Source organism: Cyprinus carpio, chromosome B10, assembly GCF_018340385.1.
Source record: "Cyprinus carpio isolate SPL01 chromosome B10, ASM1834038v1, whole genome shotgun sequence".
NCBI classification, from domain to species: domain Eukaryota; kingdom Metazoa; phylum Chordata; class Actinopteri; order Cypriniformes; family Cyprinidae; genus Cyprinus; species Cyprinus carpio.
In genome coordinates this window covers 17,721,429-17,744,651 of record NC_056606.1, presented here as the reverse complement: position 1 = coordinate 17,744,651, position 23,223 = coordinate 17,721,429, and the positions used below count along the sequence as shown (strand labels likewise).

General features: G+C 38.8%; 1 protein-coding gene across 1 annotated transcript in view; it reads right to left on the bottom strand.

Annotated features, from left to right (window-relative positions):
- Positions 1-23,223, bottom strand: part of msi2a (musashi RNA-binding protein 2a) — a 163,893-nt gene that overhangs the window by 5,838 nt on the left and 134,832 nt on the right. Inside the window, 4 exon segments of the mRNA XM_042732996.1 lie at positions 2,474-2,653; positions 16,009-16,035; positions 16,038-16,127; positions 21,417-21,491. Of these exon segments, the coding sequence (XP_042588930.1) occupies positions 2,474-2,653; positions 16,009-16,035; positions 16,038-16,127; positions 21,417-21,491 (372 nt within the window).

The window sequence follows — 23,223 nt, the reverse complement described above, 5'->3', positions numbered from 1 at the left end:
ACCAAGTTGCCACAGCAACAAGCATATAGGAGACATTTGGACAGACCTTCCTATCAGGTAGCATGCCTGTATTTAATAGATCTATCTCAAAACGCTCTAAACACGTACTGTAAAGCAATATTAAGATCATACATTGCAGCATCAAAGTAGAAGACTCCAATGTCAACACAAAAATTAGCTAAAGGATGTTTTTTGGTTTGTTTTTGTTTGGCTGATAAAAGCAAAAATATAAGACGGAGAAAAAAAACATTGGAGAAGTGGAAAGCTAATAACAAAATCTCCAATCTCTGGTCTAAATGCACTGCAGAGATCTTAAAGTCAACAGAAATGATGTTCCCAACTATAATATGACACATAGAAAAGACTAGAAAAATTATAAGTTTTTTCCATTTAAATGATGCACACTCAAGAAGGTTTAGATTTAGAATTTGTACTTTGAATCCAAAGTTAGCAGCCTCTGAATGAGCAAAGGATAGGCTCGAGTCCAAACCCACATCTATGTGATCGCTGGTGTAAAGTAAGAGGACTACAGACATTTTCCTTTTGGCTGCCAAATGAAATGAGGCAAAAGAAGTAGGACAGAAGGAGCCGAATCTCAAGGATCCACGACACCTGGCCTGGCACAAACCGTGGAACCACATTGATTAGGAGACTACCGCAGATGGGCGGCACAACGCTTCACTACCTCTTTCATGGAGACAAGACAATGAGGCTTGACATGCATCAGTTGATCCACAGATTCAAACCATGACTGGAGGATTGTTTTATATCTGTTACATTGTTCTAAACCAGGGGTTTTCAAACTTTTTTGTCAGCCGAACCCCTTTGACATAAATTATTTACTTAAAGTACCCCCTGATATTATAAGTAAATATTTCAATAATTTAATGGCACATTTGCATGTTTAACTTTAAAAACATTTATTTTTATCTATTATTACACTAAAAAAAATAAATATTAATTTAATTTACAATGTATTACTTTTTTCCACAATATCATTTTTTTAATACAGGGTTTTGTAAAACTTTGGGAAACCCTGTTCTAAACAGCCAGTCATGCTAAACTTTTCATTCCAATGACTTACATTCATACATATGCAATGTGGGAGACAGGAAATACAAGCTCAGGTAAATTTTGTGCTGTGTGGGTGAGATCAGCCACGCAAATTTGTATCATGATACCCTATATTACACTTCATACAGATGTTGCATGAGTTTACACCTGGTGATCAGGTGATTACAAGGAGCAGCACTAAGTGCAGGTGTAAATACAGTCCAAAATTTTCATTTCTTTTAACAAAGCTACTTCTCTCATTCATGACACTGATTCAAATTAAATGTATAGTATATTAAGTATATATATCTATATAGGTAGTACTGATTTCTTTGTACTTTAACTTGCAGTACATGAGTGGATGCACATGGTAGGGTTTGAAAAAGAAAGGAAGGAGAACAACTCTCAGCGTGCAGTGTACCCAAATGCTGAAGGAGTGTTTCCCAAAACATCAGAAGGAACGAGTGTTAAGGCCCTTCCACACTGAGCATGAAAAAGCTAAACGAATATCAGACATGATGATGCTGGAATAGAACAATAGATTTCTGTGCATGCTTCCACATAGACTTTGAACATTTGCGCACCGAAAATGCAAATGTTTTTTTTTTCGAACCAGTCTGACAAATCTTTTCAGTTTCGCAAAGCGAAAACACGGGCCGTCCAATAAGATTTGAACTAGGATCAAGTGACCGGAGCAGCTGCTGTTGCACAAAAAGGCAAAAGTGATGGCGCTGTTTCGAAAACCAGTGTAAACGAACACAGAAGAGTATCCCGGATAAGAGAAGAAAGTGGGTGCTGAGTTCTTGTTATTGTTGGTATTTGAGAACAGATTTATTCTCACATGTTCTTTATACAGAATAACATTTCTAATATTTCTCCACTGAATTATGTGATCTGTAGAGCACTGTCCATTTTCTTCCACGTGCGAGTGTTATGAGTCAGAGCACGTTAACTCTTTTTCTACACATTAAATATGAAACCAAATAGACATGATTATAACGATATATTTTCTGTGTGTTTTGTATGCAGCTCATGGTATTTTTATAGCAATAAAGGACAAATATTAGCAGTGTAGCGTGTTATTAGGATGTAGCCTACTCTTATAAGCATTGTAGATTGTTTCTGGTGTAAAACCTTGTTTATATTAATTTAATGCTATATTAATGCTATTAATGCTATAATGTATATTGAGCAGTGGACGATGTTAAATCCATTTACGAGAAACACATCTGAGGAAAAATGCATTGTTGGTCGGAGCCACCTAGCGTGCAGGCGTGAATTTGCAGAAAACGAACAATCATTTCGCGTTCGGTGTAAAAGCACTGTTCGTCGCCGATTTGCCTTGCTTTTTTGCATCGCGCTCAGTGTGGAAAAGTCTTTAGAAGCAAAACATGTCTACGACAAAATATGCCATACACACCTGAGCTCTTAAAGTGATCCGGGCTTGGGTGGTGCTGGGAGGGTGAGTTGCAGGTAGAGGTGACGTGCTCACTTTGCAGCATCTGACCCGTATGGGGCCCCAGGGTGGCATAGTCGGCAAAGGAGCAGGGGACACCCCAATCAGGGAACCCCCCAAAACAAAAACAATAATCGGGAAACCCTCATAAATAAGAAAAGTATTTAAAACACACACAAAGAAAAAAAATGAGTCAATGATACACAAAGATGCAGTGACGTATGTGTGACAGGAAACAATAAGAGGGTGAATGATGCCCCTACACAAACTTATACTCAATTTGTTAGTATTTACACAACTCTATCACAGAGATGCTAGAAAAGGTCTAAAAAGAAACCTACGAGTGAACAGGTAAGATACAGCTAATACAATGATGAATAAAATGTGGTTCAACAGTGCTCCGTTGAAGTTCATTGGCAAATAAACATCAAAAAAGGTTGTTAGACATTATTAGCAGACATGAATACGCTTTGCAATGGCGAATTATGAACACCTCAGAGGATGTCATTTGACGGCTCTAGCAATGCTGACATTTATAGCTGGTATTTTCAATCCTACGTGTGGGTTTGATATACAGAGGGCATTAAAAGTCTTCATTGGCCTTTCAGAAACAGAAAGATCCAATCAAAGAAAGCTGGGATCCACCACACGAACATCACATCGCTTATCACCCCCTCAACATTTACATTTCATTGGGGTCTGGGACCTGCAGGAGCGCCCTGGAGCCGTGCCGAACATCACAGCACTGATTATGCCCTCAACAGCTGCCAAGAGTAATCTGAAGCAATACAAATAGTTTCTCTGTCATCAGCTTCGCAACTTTCCCTCACCGTCCGCGGTTTGTGGGCAAAACGCCTGCCTGTCAAATTACGCTCAAGTGTTTGAGGAATGGCACCACTCCAACACCGCCTGCTTACTGTAATATGTGACTTGAGGAATCGTATTGAGGAAATGTATTCCTGTAATGATTCCAATTACATCTCTCTCTGAACTAAAACTTCACGTGTAGGATTCAGTGAACACACACTGTATAAAAACATGCATGTATATAAACATACGCAGATATATGAATATGACCCTGATTTCTCTGAAACTGCTGAATTTTAAGCGTAAACATATTAAAGGAACAGTTCACCCCAAAATAAAAAAAATTTACTCACCCTCACATCATTACAAAAATGCCAAAAAATAAAATAAAATAAATAATCTTCTAAGCAACACAAAAGACAATTTGAAAAATGCCTTTTTTATTTAGATAATGAGGGTCATTGTGGTCTAATATTGTTTATAACTGCAATGTTCTTTCATTCTATGGGTAAAAACACTCTTCACATTATCTTCTTTTGTCATACAGGTTTGAAACAACAGTTATAGAAAAAATGACAATTTACATTCCGAACTATTCCTTTAAACAAAGATGTGAGCACCCACAAATCAAATTCTGCAGAGGTTTGTGGCGTTTCCTACAGAGTTCTGTGTTTGTCACACTTCACCTCTATCATTCCACCCCCATTATTCAAAAATCTACATTTAAAAATCAAAATCTCTTGAACAAATTCCTCTGAATCATTCTCTCCCCACCCTGCACTGTTACTCAGGACTAAACCAACTTTTCACACTCGATCTCAACAACAAAAAAAGACCACAACAGCAAAACAAAGGCCAGACACCCTTTTCTTTTCGTAATCCATTTTTTCGACGTGCATTCTAATCGCCAGTCGTCCTTGAATTTTAAAGTGGGTTTTCTGCTCCCCGCTAATTAGACAAGCTTCCGCTGCCTCTTCTGCACACTCTAATTAGATCTTTAACAACAAACAAGAGTCGACCTCTACACAGACTCCTCCATTTGTTAAATGGCTGAGCAGGGCATAGGTTGGCGAATGTGCAATGTCCCCCTCCCGCGGCATCTTCGCACACATTCCGCAAGTCGCAGAATGCCAGGACACCACAATGACGGTTTCCTGTTCCATCTGCCTAATTCTGCCGATTACAGGATACTGGGAGAGGCGGTACACAAAGCCGACATTCACACACACAATGGATGCACACAGCTGCTTTGTTTATGCTGACATGGACAATTAGCCCTCAGCTGCACAAGGCGCTCAGTCGGGAAGGTCTTATCTAATAAAGGCAGGGAAAATTACCTTTATTGTTCAGGTAGATTGCCTCTAATGATAGTGCCATCAGTGTAAAAGGATATGAATAAAATGAGGCTGAAAAGAGCTCTCCAGTCAGATGGCAAGACAGCAGAAGCAGCCATCTGGGAGTGAGCCGCTGCCTGATTATCTTCCTCTGCTCATTTTCTTTTCAGAGCATACAAGTGATTTACTTTCACTTTAGCAAAGGTGAGAAACAGAGAAGGGTTCCGACAATGTTGCTCTGACATCAAAGTTAGAGAAATAATAGCTTTCCTCTGATCTTTCTAAAACAACACATGTTCTCTCGCAGCATGTTTGAGAGGCAGCGAGAGTCTCCTTGGGGGGTTGCGGCGATGTGGGTGTCTGCCGCATTAATGTGTTTAGTCCGAGTGGCAGAATATGTGTGCAAATTAATGGTCTGCTAATGAACACCAGTCGAATGCTGTTTTAGTTGTATGGACATCTGCTGTAGCGCTTCATCAATAACACAATATTCCAGCACATTACCAGAGCTTGATAATTCAGCTGGCAGCATGCTAAAGCTGGAAATCTCTGTTACAGCAGTCTGGGCATATGAGTTAATGAGAACAGCAATACCACTGCATGTGCCATAAATGTGCATTCCAGTCTTTAAAAAGTTAGCAGGAAAAAAAGAAAGAAGAAACAAAAGAGAATGACCTTGTCTTTGTCTTTAGGTAAACTAACAAATTGAAGAGTGGGTTTAAAATCTAATCATTTTCAAATCTTTACCGCCACATGACCAGAGTCAGTTTTGTTTGATCAACTTTTAGATGAAAACAGAGCCCTTGCATTGACTGGGCGGTATGACCAAAAATGTATATCAAGGTATTTTTCAAAATAATACCGGTTTCACGATATATGACGCTTTTTTTCCATGCATGACCGGGTGTTAACCACATTTTCTACTGATTGAGTGAGGAAATACTGCAGTAGATTGACTTAGAATGCCCTATTTTACGGTCATGAGTGAATATTGTAGAAAATTCCACACTAAATAGTGACTAAACACAACCCATTAATACATGTTAACCAGGAGTCACTCTCACTTTACTCCTTAAATCCTGATTTATAATCACACTAGACATTGATAAAATCAACATAAATCTATACTAATGGGTGGCTATATGGCAGTTTTGGCTATATTATTTTTTTGTCTCATGCAGCGCACTTCCTGGATATTTGTGGCGGTCAGTGTGGATAAGTTCTTCGGTGTCATCAAGTTCTACTAGAGCTTCAGTTTCGAACTTTCCATTTCTATCCTATCCATCTTCACTCTCACACTTAGTAACACAAACAGCTGTGTCCTCACCACAGTGCAAAAAGGGCCCCCCTCAAACAATGTCGCATTCCGAATGTTGTTTTAAGTGGTATACACCGGTACTGCAGTATTATAAAAATTTATATCATAACAAAAATAAACACCGGTATTTGGTATGAACCGGTATACCGCCCAGCACTACATTGACTCTTGCAGAATTGACATCTCATAATAGGTTTTGCTGAAATTGCCATGTATGCCATCATTTTCCACCAAAACTGTATAATTTTGAGTTAATACTGCAAATTTTCTTACATAGACAGTAATGCAGCTGACACATTCAATAATAAAAATAACAAAAATAACAACTTCATTCAACAATTTCTTCTCTTCCATATCAGTCTTCGTGCAGCGAGGACTGACATGGAAGAGAATAAATTGTTGAATAAAGTCATCATTTTTGTTTTCTTAGCACAAATAATGATGACTTTATTCAACAATTTATTCTCTTCCATGTCAGTCCTCGCTGCACGAAGACTGATATGGAAGAGAAGAAATTGTTGAATGAAGTTGTTATTTTTGTCTTCTTCTCACACAAAAAGTATTCTCGTAGCCACTGATGTCACATGGACTATTTTATTGCCTTAAACATGGTAGTTGAGTTGCTGTCTATACAGGGTCAGGCTCAGATTTCATCTAAAATATCTTAACTTATATTCTGAAGATGAAAGATCATCTTATGGGTTTGGAACGACATGAGGGTGAGTATGAAAATTTTAATTTTTGGGTGAACTAACCCATTAAAATAAATCTTAAATAATAATTCTTCTTAATTATTAAGAATTAAATAATAAAAATAAAAAATAAAAGTTATAAAATAAATATTTTTTAATATAAAAATACTACATTTAAAACCTGATATTTAACATGACAAAGGTACATATAGAATTTAAAGACATCAAAATGAATAGAATAGAATGCCACCATGACATTACGTTGAAGTAACCTGGGGTTAAGTGCTCACTGAATGGCTTGATCAAAGCAGCAATCTTCTGGTCACCAGTCCTGACCACTACAGTATATTACAGCATTCCACGGACAGTACAGCAGAGAGACTGAGACCTGAGGGGGCCCTTGCACTGAAATCCCATAATGGCTTCAACACCTGACAGCAACTACTTAAATTCCATGGCAACTATAAACAGGAGGGCGAGTGAGTGTGTGTGCGCAGATGAGGCTCTCAGGTGTGAACTGCTGAAGACTTCAGCTCAGCTCCTAGTTACAGTATCACTGTCGATCGTATCTTCAGCCCAATTATTAATATTCCAGCTATCAGCGCGAAACAAAAGACCCCTTCTTCCATTTGTTTCTCTTTTTTCACTGTCTCGGTAGTCTAATTGGATGTAATTACTCGTCTGCAAAACAAATGAGTGGGTCGGCGTTGCTGTGGCGACCGGATCAGCGGGCCCAGCAGTGCGAATCGTTCGCCGAGCCTCATTTCTGACGATAATTACCCCTCTCCCCTCTCTTTCACTCTCACCATCTCTCTCTGAACAACAGAAAGGACTTGTATGAAGTTACAACTCCAGTCATCACTGTTCTACTTGTTTTCTTTCTCCCTTTTTTTTCCTCCTTATCTTTGCATGCTGTCAGCAGTGGGGCAGTAGGGAGAACTGAGAGTGCCACTTAAAAATAAAATGAAGAACCAATTTATTGATTTAATAATTCAAGCATAAAAATGTATATTCATGTGTTAAAACATGGATTAATAAAACAATAAAAAGTACATTAATAAATCTTTTTAAAAGCACATTTTAAATCACTTTTTAAAAATGCATTTGGCAATAGCTTTTCTCTCTATTTGCCAGTTGCTTTTCTTTGTCCTTTTGCAAAATGCTTTTCTTTATTCATTTGTCAGTCAAGTTAAAAAATGCCATTGGACAGTACACACGTGGGAGCAACCAACCAACTTTCACCTCAATTTGAAGAGCCAGCCTCTCTCACTTGTAAATGTAACATGCACTGTCATTGGACAGTGAGAGGAGCTATATGTCATTACAGCAGAGTATAAAGACGGATTCAAGCGACGCAAAATGTCAGGGGAATCTAAACGTGTTTGGAGCAGGATTGTGGATGATTTCTTAGCTGTAGCTGATTTCTGCTAAAGAAATTATCCTCTCAGTTATCAGGGGCTGGCGCAAAATGCGGCATCGGCATCTCGCAGCGGCACTTCTGGCTGCATCTCCAGCAGCACAAACTTTCTTCTCTGGCCAATTACATAATTCGATGTAATACTTTTTTATTTTAAAAACTACATTTCATCAAAATAACATTATTTACCACAGGACTGTCATTTGTAAGCATTTATCATAAAGTTTGTTAATAAAGTTAGTTTATGTTTGATATTAGCTGCAAAATCATCTAGGCTGCTTTAGGGACTGCCTGCAAATTTACCTCACAGTACAAAACGAAGTTCAATAATTCATTCAAATTAATGTTTGTAGGGATATAGTAATACAAGCTTTACAAATTGCCAATGTGTTATATTTAAATGTTCTATTTAAAAGTTAAAATTTATTTTATTTAAAACACATCAGATGTTTTAACTCGGTGGAATTTTCATTCAGTTCAGTTCAGTTAAATTTTATTTATATAGCACATTTAAAAACAACCATGGCTTACCAAAGTGCTTAACAGTGTCCGGAAAAACTCACACACGAACAAGTGTGTTTGACATTTGACATTTTGCGTCGCTTGAATCCGTCTTCATACTTCCGCTGTAATGACGTATAGCTTCTCTCACTGTCCAATGACAGTGTAAGTATTACATTTACAAGTGAGAGAGGTTGGCTCCTCAAATCGAGGCGAAAGTTGATTGGTTGCTCCCACGTGCGTACTGTCCAATGGCATTTTTTTTTTTTTTTTTACTCGATTGACAAATGGATAAAGAAAAGCATTTGGCAAAAGGACAAAGAAAAGCAACTGGCAAATCAAGAGAGAAAAGCTATTGTCATGCATTAAAAATATGCATTTAAAAGGATTTTTAATGTACGTACATTAATGTACTTTTTATAGTTTTATTAATCCATGTTTTACACTGAACAAAATTCTAAACGCAACACTCTTGTTTTTGCCCCCATTTTTCATGAGCTGAACTCAAAGATCTAAGACTTTTTCTTTGTACACAAGAGGCCTATTTCTCTCAAATATTGTTCACAAATCTGTCTAAATTTGTTAGTGAGCACTTCTCCTTTGCCGAGATAATCCAGCCACCAGGTGTGGCATATCAAGATGCTGATTAGACAGCATGATTATTGCACAGGTGTGCCTTAGGCTGGGCACAATAAAAGGCCACTCTAAAATGTGCAGTTTTACTGTATTAGGGGGTCCGCAAATCAGTCAGTCAGCAACACATCTCCTTCACATATAGTTGATCAGGTTGTTGATTGTGGCCTGTGGAATGTTGGTCCACTCCTCTTCAATGGCTGTACGAAGTTGCTGGATATTGGCAGGAACTGGAACACGCTGTCATTTACGCCAATCCAGAGCATCCCAAACATGCTCAATGGGTGACATGTCCAGTGAGTATGCTGGCCATGAGGAACTGGGATGTTTTCAGGTTCCAGGAATTGTGTACAGATCCTTGCAACATGGGGCCGTGCATTATCATGGTGCAACATGAGGTGATGGTCATAGATGAATGGCACAACAGTGGGTCTCAGGATCTCGACACAGTATCTCTGTGCATTCAAAATGCCATCAATAAAATGCACCTGTGTTCGTTGTCCATAACATACGCCTGCCCACACCATAACCCCACCGCTACCATGGGCCACTCGATCCACAACGTTGATATCAGCAAACCGCTCACCCACACAACGCCATACTTGCTGTCTGCCATCTGCCCTGTACAGTGAAAACCGGTATTCATCCGTGAAGAGAACACCTCTCCAAAGTGCCAGATGCCATCGAATGTGAGCATTTGCCCACTCAAGTCAGTTACGACGACGAACTGCAGTCAGGTCGAGACCCCGATGAGGACGACAAGCATACAGATGAGCTTCCCTGAGATGGTTTATGACAGTTTGTGCAGAAATTATTTGGTTATGCAAACCGATTGTTGCAGCAGCTGCCCGGATGGCTGGTCTCAGACGATCTTGGAGGTGAAGATGCTGGATGTGGAGGTCCTGGGCTGGTGTGGTTACACATGGTCTGCAGTTGTAAGGCCAGTTGGATGTACTGCCAAATTCTCTGAATAGCCTTTTGTAGAGAAATTAACATTCAATTCACGGGCAACAGCTCTGGTGGACATACCTGCAGCCTGCATGCCAATTGAACGCTCCCTCAAAACTTGCGACATCTGTGGCATTGTGCTGTGTGATAAAACTGCACATTGTAGAGTGGCCTTTTATTGTGGACAGCCTAAGGCACACCTGTGCAATAATCATGTTGTCTAATCAGCATCTTGATATGCCACACCTGAGGTGGATGGATTATCTCGGCAAAGGAGAAGTGCTCACTAACACAGATTTAGACAGATTTGTGAACAATATTTGACAGAAATAGGCCTTTTGTGTACATAGAAAAAGTCTTAGATCTTTGAGCTCAGCTCATGAAAAATGGAGACAAAAACTAAAGTGTTGGGTTTATAATTTTGTTCAGTGTAAAACATGAATTAAATAAACCGCTTTAAATTTGTCTATTTATTTCTACATTTTAAAAGAAATTGTACATTTATTTTATTGTTTTATTAAACTACATTTAAAAACACAAATTAAATAAACATTTTTAAATGTCTATTAATTTACCAATTTAAAAAGTGATTTATTTATATACATTTTTATGTTTGAATTATTAAATCAATAAATTGATTCTTCATTTTATTTTTAAATGGCACTTTCGGTCCTCCATAGGGCGGCTCTCTCTGAGTGGATAACGGCTCCCCTCGCTTCCACTTTTACCAGATCACAGACGTGACCTAAAATTGCCTCTCTCTCTCACTAACACACACACGTCAAACAGTTTAAGAGCTTTCGATCACATTCACAATAAAACACTGGCCAGTGTCTCTCCTCTGCCACTTATGCGGCTGAGCTGGTTTAGAGTGCATCAGCGAACAAGTGTGTGATTATCCACACACACACACACACACACACACACACACACACACACACACACACACACACACACACACACACACACACACACACACACACACACACACACACACACCACCCACTCAAATCCCTTGTGGCCATTCCAACAAGCCACTTCATGGTGGTTGTCAGTTAGTCCATCATATTGGCCCCCAAATTAGCTTTGAATTTCAGAGCAGCTGTAATTAGCCTCTTCATTTCCACCTAAAGTCAATTTAGAAAGGGGGAAAAACACCCGTGCCTAGATTTAGCTTTCACTTTCCATTTAAAACAGTCCTTTTTGACCGAACGGCTGGCTAATTAACATCACTAGAACCCTTTTCCGTAAGTGCCAACATTTAATAAATAATACATATTTAATGTCTTGTCATTTTGGTGCTCAGAAAGGCTTTGCTAATGAATTTTAACACATGATTTATTCAGGCATTTTCTGCTGTGCTCTCAGGTCTCTCTCAACGCTTTTCTCTGGTTGAATGAAAGTAACCTCACAAATCCAGGATGGTAGATATAAATTAGTGATGGCTCAGTTACAAAGCTTTTGACACTGAGCGTTATGATTTGTAGATGCACACAGCAGGAAGACACCCATCACCTCATGTTTTTTTTTTTTAAGTGACAACGTTTCTAAAGTCTTCTTGCTGAGCAAACTGAAAGTTGAGAGTTATCTAGAGATCAGCTTCGTCAGAATATGAACATCATAATTCTAAAAAAAAATACTACACTAAAAAAACATAAAATGATAGAATTTTACATGATTTTAAAAATATACTACACAGACAGAATATAAGGGTGCTTTCACACTAGAACTTTTGATGTGCACCAGAGTACAATTGAAGGCAGAGTTTGGTACGTTTGGATGATGCGAACGCTGTCTTCCGAATTCGGGTGCACACCCGTGAACCGTACCCAAGTCCGCTTAAAAGAGGTGATCTGGGGTATGGTTAATGTGAACTCCAAATCACAGAAGTGAATCACTATTAATAACGTTTTATTTGCTAAAAATGTGTTACCAAGCAACGGGGTAAACAGCTACTGGCTTGATGACGCAAACAAACCACGGTTCGGACCCAAATAAAATAATATGAACGAAGTCCAGCGGGGACAAAGGGAAGGGGGGAGCAATCGAACCCAGGTTCGGACCAGGACATCAAACCAATGTGAAAGCACTCTAATAGACTAATAAACATTTTTTAAATTTACATTTATTACATTTAAATACATGTAAAAATATTCTTTAAAAAAAAATTACAATAAACATAAAAATGATGCAATTATACATTTAAAATATTTTTATTTTCAATTATTAATAAATTCATAGTCTAGACTTTTTAAATTGGTGTCAAAGTGAAGACGACTCTGGTACGACTGCTCTTTACCACTTTAGAAGGTATCAAAAGTCGGGCATGATCCCTTCATACAAACCATACGAATGGACACAGTGGATTCAGCTTTGTGGATTTCAGCAGAGCGACCCACTCTGGGACTGCTGACAGGGGGCTTTGCTGCTGTAACTTCAGGTGCATTTTTTATTCAATTTTAAAGGGGATTTACATCACGTGCAGTCCAGCAGGAGCTAATGCAGTGGGGAACCTGGGCCTGTAGTTTAATCTCACCTCATATACATGAGCCAAAACAGCACTCTAGAGAGATGCTTTTCAAGGCTCACAGAGCTTGTTGGGATGAAATGGATAATGATCTCAGATAATGTGAGGTATTTTGCCAAACAGGAGCATCTTCATGCCCGGGCAAGCGGGCAGGCGGCCCACTGTAACAGAGCAGAAAGTAACAAAATCTCATCTGCTCCCTCAAATACAACCTTGCAATACTACCATGCTTCTATCTGTTAAAAAAAACAAAAACACACCAAAACACACTACATTTTGTTTCACAGTACCAATAGTTCTGTGAAAAAAACAAAATGAAGACCAGCACATTTCGTAGGACTCTGGGGTTAAATGCAGCAACCGCTGGTCATTGAAAAAGCACTGACACAGGACTGCTTATTCAAGAGAACATAGCTCAACACTGCACACTCCCACAATACACCTGGGCACAGGAAACTGCCTCAACTGCACTCCATCTGCTGAGCAAACTCATCACTTTCCACTGATCTGTCAGTGTCTTACGACAACTACCAACTCACTGGGGAAAGAAGATATAAAGACAGGAGGAGAGATGGAAATAGAAGATGGGGGGATGGAAAGGTGAGAAAAGAAAAGCTGCACATGATGAGGTGAACTAAAAGAGAGAGACGCGCACACACACACAAGAACTTTCTGCCTTAATGATCAGGAATGAGTCGATTCGCATATGGCAACCTCTGGAAAAACAAGTATCCCATGATCCTCAGAGCATTGCTCTGAAAGGGACAGAGAGATCTAGAGGGAGATGTCTCAGCAAAGCAGGAAAGGACGAGGCACATCAGATGCAGACACATGCCACCACTGCTGTGCATGAGGGAGATGAGCCTCCAGAAGGCTGTGAGGTTCCTGTGAAGGAGGCCCCAGTGGAGCCAACATTCTCTCTCTTCGCTCTGTCAGGCCCAGGGAGACAGACCTCCACCTGAATCACTGAAACTCTCACTTTAACAGGAAACGGCAGTAAAAAGGGCACTGCAGAATTTAGATGAGGGCTTGAGTGCATTCGTGAAAGCAATTCACCAAGACAATTTCCTCTTAAGTGCAGTCGTACTAGGCCAATAAACTCCAACTGAAAGGGAACAACTACAGTGTGTTATCAAGTCTTTGAGATGTTTAGTCTGTAAGCTGTAGTATAAAGTTCTCATGTTATTGTTGAAGCACCATTATTGTTGAGACATTACTTACTTTAACATTCTCCAGTGCTCTTAACTCTATTAAGCGTAGCTGCAGCATGTTGGAACAATTTTGCAAGCAGTTTAAACATTTAATGTGATGTTCAAATTCAGTAATTTCAACTTTGACCATATTTGACCTTTAGAAGTGCATCCAATGATTATCTGACAATTTGCATGATGTATCATTACATACTATATGTGCGTCTTTATACTTAATGTTGTACGAAACAGTGCTGGAGGCATATCTTGACTATTAGAAAACATTAGCCGTGTTTCCATTGCCCTTCAAATTGTGCAAATTGCAATTGCAAACTGAAAATACGCCCAATAGAAACACGTCAATTTCACAAAAACTCCCATATATCACAAAAAAGGTTTTGTGATCAAATGAGGTGGTCTTTCAGGTAATTTGAAAAATTAATATTTAAAAAAACTGCAATGGAAATGGATTTTTTGCATTTACAGGTCACCTGCCGTATACGTAAGTCAGATGATCATTCTTTAATGTACTATAATCTCAAAAAAAAATACAATAAAAAAAATCTAATGTGGCCGTTTACACAAGCATTGACTACACAATGCTTGTATAAGGGACTTTGCTTGGCATTAAAGCTGGGATAACCCCTTATTTACACTGCACATGTCTGCAGCGCATTACAGCCACCGAAGCTGATCATGGCTGATCGTCAATGCTTGTGTTTTTACCAGCTGTGCTGCAGCATGTTTCAGAAGCATCCCAGAAGCAGCTCTCCACCCTGCTTTGCTAAAGATACATGCCTACATCGCCTTCAAATAAAATTCATTGCTAGTGTCATGCCTGCGATATACATAAACCTTCCAAAAATCCATTGCCTTGACTTATCCTGAGTATTAAGAGTATTTATAATGATTATTCCAATGGGAGAACAAATGCACTTGTTTGCCCAAACACCAGAGGATTTAACACAGCGCCCGTCTTCCCTTATTTGTTAGTAGAGTTGACTGAGATGCATCAGAGCTTAATCCATCAGTGTGATCATTTGTATAGTGGACATGGAGCGTGAGGGGACAGAGCAGAGCTGAGAGCAGAGGATTGTGGGATTAATTGCTTGCATTAATTACTTATCCTGAGAGGAAAAATTACGTTGTAGTCGCACAAATCAGTTAATGGAAATGCCGTCATTTCGCAAAAGTTTTGCACAAATCTGTAATGGAAATGGCTAATGGTGCATGGGTCAGGTGTTACCACTTTCATTTGCTTTACTGTAACTATTTAAACTTTGGACACTTCCCATAATGCTTTTCATGTGGAAGTCACAGCAACACACTTATCTTGAAAAAAGGGCCGGGTCAAATTCTGAATTTACTCCTTTTCCGTTAATGAGTGTGAATCTGAATTACATTGAATTGGCCATTAGCCACAGAAAGTTGAAATGCAATGACAGTAAAAAGGTTTTAAATGGAAAAGAAATTAAAATTAAAATAGGATGAAATACAAACCAAATAAAAAAATGTTTATAGTTAACATTTGAAAAAACTCGCTATCAATTCATCCTAAAACTAAAAAAGCTTTTTAAACATTTTACAAAACTTTCAAACAAGGTTTTATTAAGCCAGCATTTGAAGCTTTTCTAGTTAAAATTAGTAATTCAAATCTCCATCAATTAAACTAAATCAAAACAAAAATCCATTCAGATTAGAACTGCAATTCTGAACCCTGTCTGCAAACTCAATTCAAAAAGCCATTTTCAATTAAAGTTTGAACAATACACATCTCTAACTTTTGGACTATATGTTTGACTACTCTTAAACCTGTATCACTTCAAACTCTTGACAGAGAGTGGTAAGGATTCTAGATGATCACCTGAGGTGGATACACTCCTCTATATAAAACAAACACTTCCCAGGCCACAGTAAAGTTCAGGTTCAAGATTGGATCTGCTCTCGGCAGTGCCCTCTACTGATTGGCATTAACCTGGGAAGGTTGCAGAGAGATTTATCTTGTGAAACAAGGATGCAATGGAAGCCATGAAATGACAGATTAGAGCACATGACGAGTGAAGGTGAGTGTGTGTGTTTTCAGCGGAGGAGAGCAGTGGCCACCCAGAACACAGGCGGTAAAGAGTGTTTACCTGGCCCTGCATTCTGTGGGTACACATGTAACCGCTACTTCCCCGGGTCACCCTACCTGAGCCTCGTGCCGCTGCCACTGCTGCTGCCGCCACGGGTCCGTACGCCGTCGCTGGGAAACCTGCCGAGAGAAGAAAATGATTTAGCAACTCTATTCAACCAAATCAAAAAAAAACAAACATAAATCAAACAAATCAAAACAACTCAAACAAATGCAAAAAACAATATATATATCCTACATCATCGTTCAAATAATTACATATAAATCAAAAGAACTCAAATATAATTACTCGCTTAAAGTGGTGCTAGCAGGACTGATCTACAGCCTCTCTCTCTTTCCTGGCAACATTTTAATTACAGACAGCACAGGAACACATTGCCCATGGAGAAACCATCAGCTTTTTCTTTCACACACCGGCTCAGAAAAATGCAACATATTAAAGTTCATTTGCACTTACTTTCAACGGCTTTCACAAAATAGCTCTAATGCCAGGCGAGCAGCACAGAATTAAGAGTATTTATAATAATGATTATTCCAATGGGAGAACAAATGCACTTGTTTGCCCAAACACCAGAGGATTTAACACAGCGTCCGTCTTCCCTCATGTGTTAGTAGAGTTGAGTGAGATGTATCAGTGCTCAATCCATCAGTGTGATCATTTGTATGGTGGACATGGAGCGTGAGCGGACAGAGCAGAGGATTGTGGGATTAATTGCTTGCAACAAAGTGCCTATTATCTCATTGAGAAGCATCAGAGGACATGCAGTTCTCTTTAAGGTCCATAATGGCAGGTAATAATTACTGTGTGTGTGTGTGTGTCCATATTGCTCATCTAAATGTCATTATCAAAAATTTATGATAAAAAATCAAATCATAAACTCTGTTGAATGACATTGTACTGAACAACCAGGCAAACTCTGTTGAATGGCATTGTGTTTCACAGCATGCAATTTGTTTGTGGTAAACAGAGACCGCTGAAGAATCTACATATTTAACAAAAGTCACAAGTTCAGTCTTCAAACAAATTAATCAAATATAATCAACAAGATTGTAGAAGCCAACTGAAAACCCACCAGGCCGGAGTATCTACGGCTCCAATATTTCTTAACAAATGTAGTTACAAGGGGGTCTAATGCCCATCTACAGCATGTCATTACACCAGACTGTAACCCACAACTCAGAAGGTAGAGTGGCTTAGTAGGTAAAGATTTGAGACGGGTAACTCAACGTTTGTAGGTTAGTTGGGGTGAAAAAAAAAAAAATAGTGTTAGAGAAAATGTGCCATATAGCTAAAATAATAGCTAAATTATTATAATTAATAATTATTAATTTAAAAAAAAAAAACAAATAAAAAAACAAAAAACAATTCAAAAAAAAATAAAAAAAATAAAAAGAGCAAATAAATAAAAAACAAATTTAAAAAGAAAAAAGTTTGTGCAGCACAAAAAAAACATAAAAGTATCAAAAATCAAGAAGTTCCAGATTAAGGATGGTTATAGATAATACCAAACCTCTGTGGTCTCTGTGGTTTAAATAACACATGTCATTTCCTGTTTCTTTCCTCAGCTCATTAATCTCTTCACAAAACACAAATCAGTATGCTAATGCTAATGCTAATGGAGGTCATGCGTCCCTGCCTCTCTTTCGCTCTGCTCGCTGTTGCCGAGCACAAGTGTCCTTGACCAAAGTGTCACAAGTCATTTGTGCTGCTTTCTCCCCCTCGTCTCTTTCTCTGCACAGCATCTTCTGTCCCCCAGCGGCCTCTCTCCCTTCGTCAAAGTTAACGCTGGAACAAAGTTCTTGCGAGAGATTAACTTTGCCGGATTAGGTGGGTTAATTATTAGATCTCGGAGGCTCATTGTTTTGTGTTTCCGCCGTGAGAGGCTGCTTGAGAGAGGCGCTGCAGCATTAAATCAATTTCATGGGCTTTTCATTACAGACAAGATAACGCCAACATTTAGCATTCAGTTTTATGGCATTATTTGAATCTGCTCCAGCGAATGGGCTGATGGGAGAGAAAAACCCTGCTGAGAGGGCACAAGGACACATAGCTCTCCCTGCTTCCTCCAGAGCCCCCTGGGCAACGTAAAACCGCAAAAATTGACCCTGAGGGAGCATAGAAGGGGTCTACCACACTGAAAGAGACAGGAAGAGGGACATTGACAGGAGGAAGAAAAAGATAAAGAAGTTATTTTTAATCCTATATGAGACCCGAAGAACACTGACTTCTGCAGATGATAGTTTCATACAGAACACCCTAGAAATCAGCCAGCAATGCCTTCAAAACAGATTGTTCTTACAGAAAAATTAACAAATCTATTTCTTACAAGTAAGCACTAGCCTCATTTTCATGGATGGTACAGAGAGAGAAAGATGTCCTTTCAGTCAGACTTTGCTAGAGCTACCCTGTGTTAGGAAACAGCTGCTGAAAAGAGCCACATGTCCTGAAATTAGGCTATAAATACATCTGATGTGAGCCCACACACACGAAACAACACACAAATCAAAAAACACAAAACCTTGAAATGATAAAATCTGTTTCGCCTTCATGTTTCCTTCATTGCCCACTTTGAAAGGAAAATAAAAACAATGAAAGCTGCCATAATAAGAGCTGCTCTTTTCATCTGTGCAGAGAGTGACCCGTGTTTGCTGTCCATATGTAAAAAATTATGTGCTGTTTGTAGTTGTGCGAAAGCTTTTAATGCGATATCAAAGGTGGAATCTCAGGAGCCTTTGGCACAGGTGGTGTCTATATGAAGAACACAACAAGCACACATATAAACACTTCTTTGCTTCCTACACGACAGTATAAACGCTCAGAAGAGCCATTATGAATGGGTTTTTGTGCACAGGTGTCTAAACTTGGATCAGTTTTCATACGCGAGAGGTTTTGCCTAAAATGAAACCATTTACTACGCTGGATCTTCTTTGTGAGAGTCTTCTGACGTTTGATTAGGGGACAAAAAGTCATTTTGCCAGGCAGATTAAAGGGCTCAATCTTTTTTTTAGCCCTTTCATACACCATTAAACCTAACGATGAAGGAGGGAGTAGAACTCTCCAGAAAGATCCCTGGACATCACAAAACCTCCAAACGTCACCAGCCAGCCATGAGTTTCGCCCCACACCATAATGAGAGACAATTTTATGGGCAGGAGGACAGCCGTGACTGCGCAACTCCAACAAGAGTACGATCTTATCTCACCCATCTTTCAGTTTTTGAAAAATATGGACCATGAATCATGTGTGTAAGTGTGTGTGTAATGGAGAGAAGTATAGTTGCACCGCTCTGAAGCAGATGTCATGGAGGTGACACGCATTTCCACTGCTCATCTAATCATAAAACAAAACCACTCATCTTTCGACAGATCGGGCCCTTGTGTTGAAACGCGATCAAGCAGGCCGAACTTTGTTGTCAAAAATAAATCATTCCCTGCCCAGGCACAAAAGAGCCGAAGCGCTTGGCCTGTTTCTAATGGAAATGTTTCCAGAATGATGGTTTCTGCTGACCTTAGGTTAAGATTTTAAATGTGTAAAGTATAGCTGAGACTACAAAAAAAAAATAATTTATGTGAAATATGACAATAAATTCTATGAAATATTCTAGGGTTTCTGGGTAACAGGTGTCAGTGTTAATCAACTGAGGACTCGAGGAGCTCAGGGTGTCATCAGGAAGGACTCCACCCTTTAAACGAGCAGCCTGTCTTGTTAGCTAGAAGCACTTAGTATCAATTAGCAAGGCCACCAAATGTTATGCATTTTAATGGCCTTCACCAAACACTTAAGAAACATCTTTAGGCATTTAAAGAAACCACAACTCCAGACAGCTAGGAAAGATATTGACTACTAGAGCAGCATAGCTTGGTATAAAAATCTGTGGGTTACTTGAGAAGGTCAGAAGAGCTTTTATGATGAGAACGAGTAAAAGAACCCTGCAAAAAAAAAATTACCTGCAAACGCTAGAGCCTCAGGTGTTTGTCTTTAATCTATCTATCGACAGATAATATAGATCATATATTTTTAAAATATACAGATGTATACTATATATATATATATATATATATATATATATATATATATATATATATATATATACACACACACACACACACACACACACACACACACATACAGTGTGCGAATTACATTTTGGTGGTAAAGTACTACACTACTTCATTCTTTTTAATTTTACATGCCATACAAAATCAGGAAGCATTTTAAAACTGCTGCAAAACAACAACAAAAATAGCCAAATTATGCACATTACACCTGTAAGTATGGTAAAGCAGGAAACAAAAACACTAGATTCAAAATTCAATGCTCAGTAGAGATGATTCAGAGACAGAGCATCAAAAAAAAAAAAAAAAATAGGGGCACAACGGCTCTCCCAAAATCTCCTTACAAATGGCTGATTTCCATAATGACAGCTGAGACGGAGAGATCACTGGGTTCGTCAGTGGCTCATTCATGATCTCACACGGATTCAGACTTGTGTGAAAGAGAATTACTGGCTTTAAGTTGTGTGTGTGTGCATGTTCCACTGCTGTCCTGTTTCATGGTTCATTTCTAGTTTCAGTACTAAGAAACAGCAAGAGAGAGACAGATGTTGCTGTAGTTTGATTTTATGGTATATCAGTGTCAGGTGCAGTCACATAAAGATGAGTAACTGTGCAAGAGTTTGAGGCTCACAACAGATCAGAGCACAGAGAGAATGTGTGTTTATGTGAATGGGACTGTCAGTTTGTATGTTCTTGTGTGTACGTGTATCTTTTTATGAGTCAACCCTGTCAAATATAACTTAATAAAACCCTTAAAAGAAATGCTATAATAAAAAAAAACAAATACTAAAAAATGTTTGCTCATGCATCCCTCCACACACACCCCTCAGTAATATTTTCATGTGTGTTGCTATCAATAACAAAAAGACAAAAATATCTAATTATTTTTCTCTTTAACTAAAACAGAGAGAAGAAAAGAAAGAAAAAAAAAAAACAAAACAAAAAAAAAAGACTACAATGAAACTACAAAATTCAACAAAACAACCATCACAAAAAAACAACAAAAACCAAAACATCAAAAAAACCATCACACCCACAGAAGAAAAACCCATTAGCTCTGCTCATGATATCAGCAGGCAGGTAGCCATCCACAGGACACTCATATCAACAATATCTGCCACCAGCAGCAGAAAAATGCACCCACATATAAACCTCCAAAAAACAAACACACTAACAAACACACACACACACACCATTCACTCACATTGTTACACACTCGCTTCACACGTGTGCATGTAACAAGCTCCCAAATTATGCTGAATTACATGACAGTTTGCAGTTTCATAATGAGACAGACAGAAAGATAGACAGACAGTCAGACAGATAGAGAGACAGACTCACAGACAGACTCACCTGGAAACTGGTAACTGTAGCTAGGTGAAAATCCTGTGTATCCACGACCGTACGTTGCCACAATGTTTGGATAACCTACAAAAACACATATAGACAGAAACAACATCAGCCCGATAGGATAAAAATCATGCTTAACCCTTAACCTTGGTCAATCATGAACTAGTAATTAGACATGTCTGAATGAGGCTGTGTATATGTAACACTGGCTACGTTTAAATGCACAATTTTTGGTTAAATCGTACTGAATTCATTCCGATTGATGAATCTGAATGTAGTGTTTACATGAACGCTAAATAAAATGATCGGGTTGATGTGCACGTTTATATGTCACAAGCCTCAAATCGGAATGGATTTTTTTTTTGACATGCGCACACTGCACAAATATAGAGCTTCTCACTGTTTGCACATAACAACAACTTTCCTACAAGGTTTCTTTATTTGTTTTTAACAGCATAATTAATATTTATCCATTCATGGATAAATATACATATAAACCGCTGTGCCGTGCTGCTCATATTTATCACACAGTAAAAATGCCCCTCCCTGTGCCCAAAACCGGTTGCTTGTGGATGACTGGTGGGAGGTTGTCCTGCTCCACTTCACAGTTGCCGAGTGAAAGTAGTGTTTTATAATGACAGCACATGCATTTATACAACACTTTATTCGAAAGGAAGAGCCATACATCATTATGCTATTTCTGCGTTATTGTACAAGCGCAGTCCTTTCAGTTTCGGGGTTCATTCCGATCGAGTGTTTACATGCACTCTCAATCGTATTAGAAAAGGAATAAACCACCCCCTTCAATCCGATCGAAACTTCATTCCGATCGAGCTCAATTGGATCGATTAAGGTGTTTCCATGAAGGCTTTTCAGTCCAACTGAGCCGTCAATCCGATTACAAATGGATTATTTGGTTGCATGTAAACATAGCCACTGTCACAAGAGCAGCAGCACTTGAAAGGGAGGATGAATATCACAAAAGAATTTTCAAAAACACATAATCACTCAAAATAAACTACCAACCCCAGTGAATTTCACTGCCATCTGTTTTTCTCTGATGCTGCTCTGCCGCACATTCTGATGTGTGTTATTCTTGGCCTTATTTTCTCACATTTTCTCTTTGAAATTTACATGCTGTATTAATTTCATGTTTTTCCCAAAACAAGAATGTGAAACAACAGTCACCACATCTCAGTAATAAATCACGACACACAGATTTCAGAAAAATCACTCCAAACACACCTTTGTGCAGAGCTGGCATATGTGCACTTAAGATTTCCCAAACCTCTCACGAGTCACTCAATATCAGTTGACAGCAATGAAAACACTTTTGACAGCTCTCACAGAATACACAGCTAAAAAAGGGTTCTTCCAGGGAGGATGTGCTCACACACAGGAAATACACGACTCCAGGAGCTCACCACAACATCTCTTCCACCCTGCTTTAGTATGTGTGTTTGTTGTGAGGTGGTCTGCCTAAAAGAAGATGTATTCTAAAAGAGAAGAGAAAACTTGAGATGAGAATCATCAGAAGAAAACAGCTGAGAAGAGACAAAATGAGATAAGATGAGACAAAAAAATAGACAAGAAAAGATTAGAAGAGACCAAAAGATGAGATGAAAACCCAGAAGAAACAAGACTAGGCAAGAAAAGGGAAAAAAAGAAAACAAAGTTGAGACAAGAAGAGAAGAAATGAAACAAGTTGAGAAGAGAACAGAAGAAAAGAGATCGTAAAGACCGAAAGAGAAGGGATGAGACTTGAATTAAAAAGACGAGATAAGACAAGATGAGAAGAGAAGAGACAAGA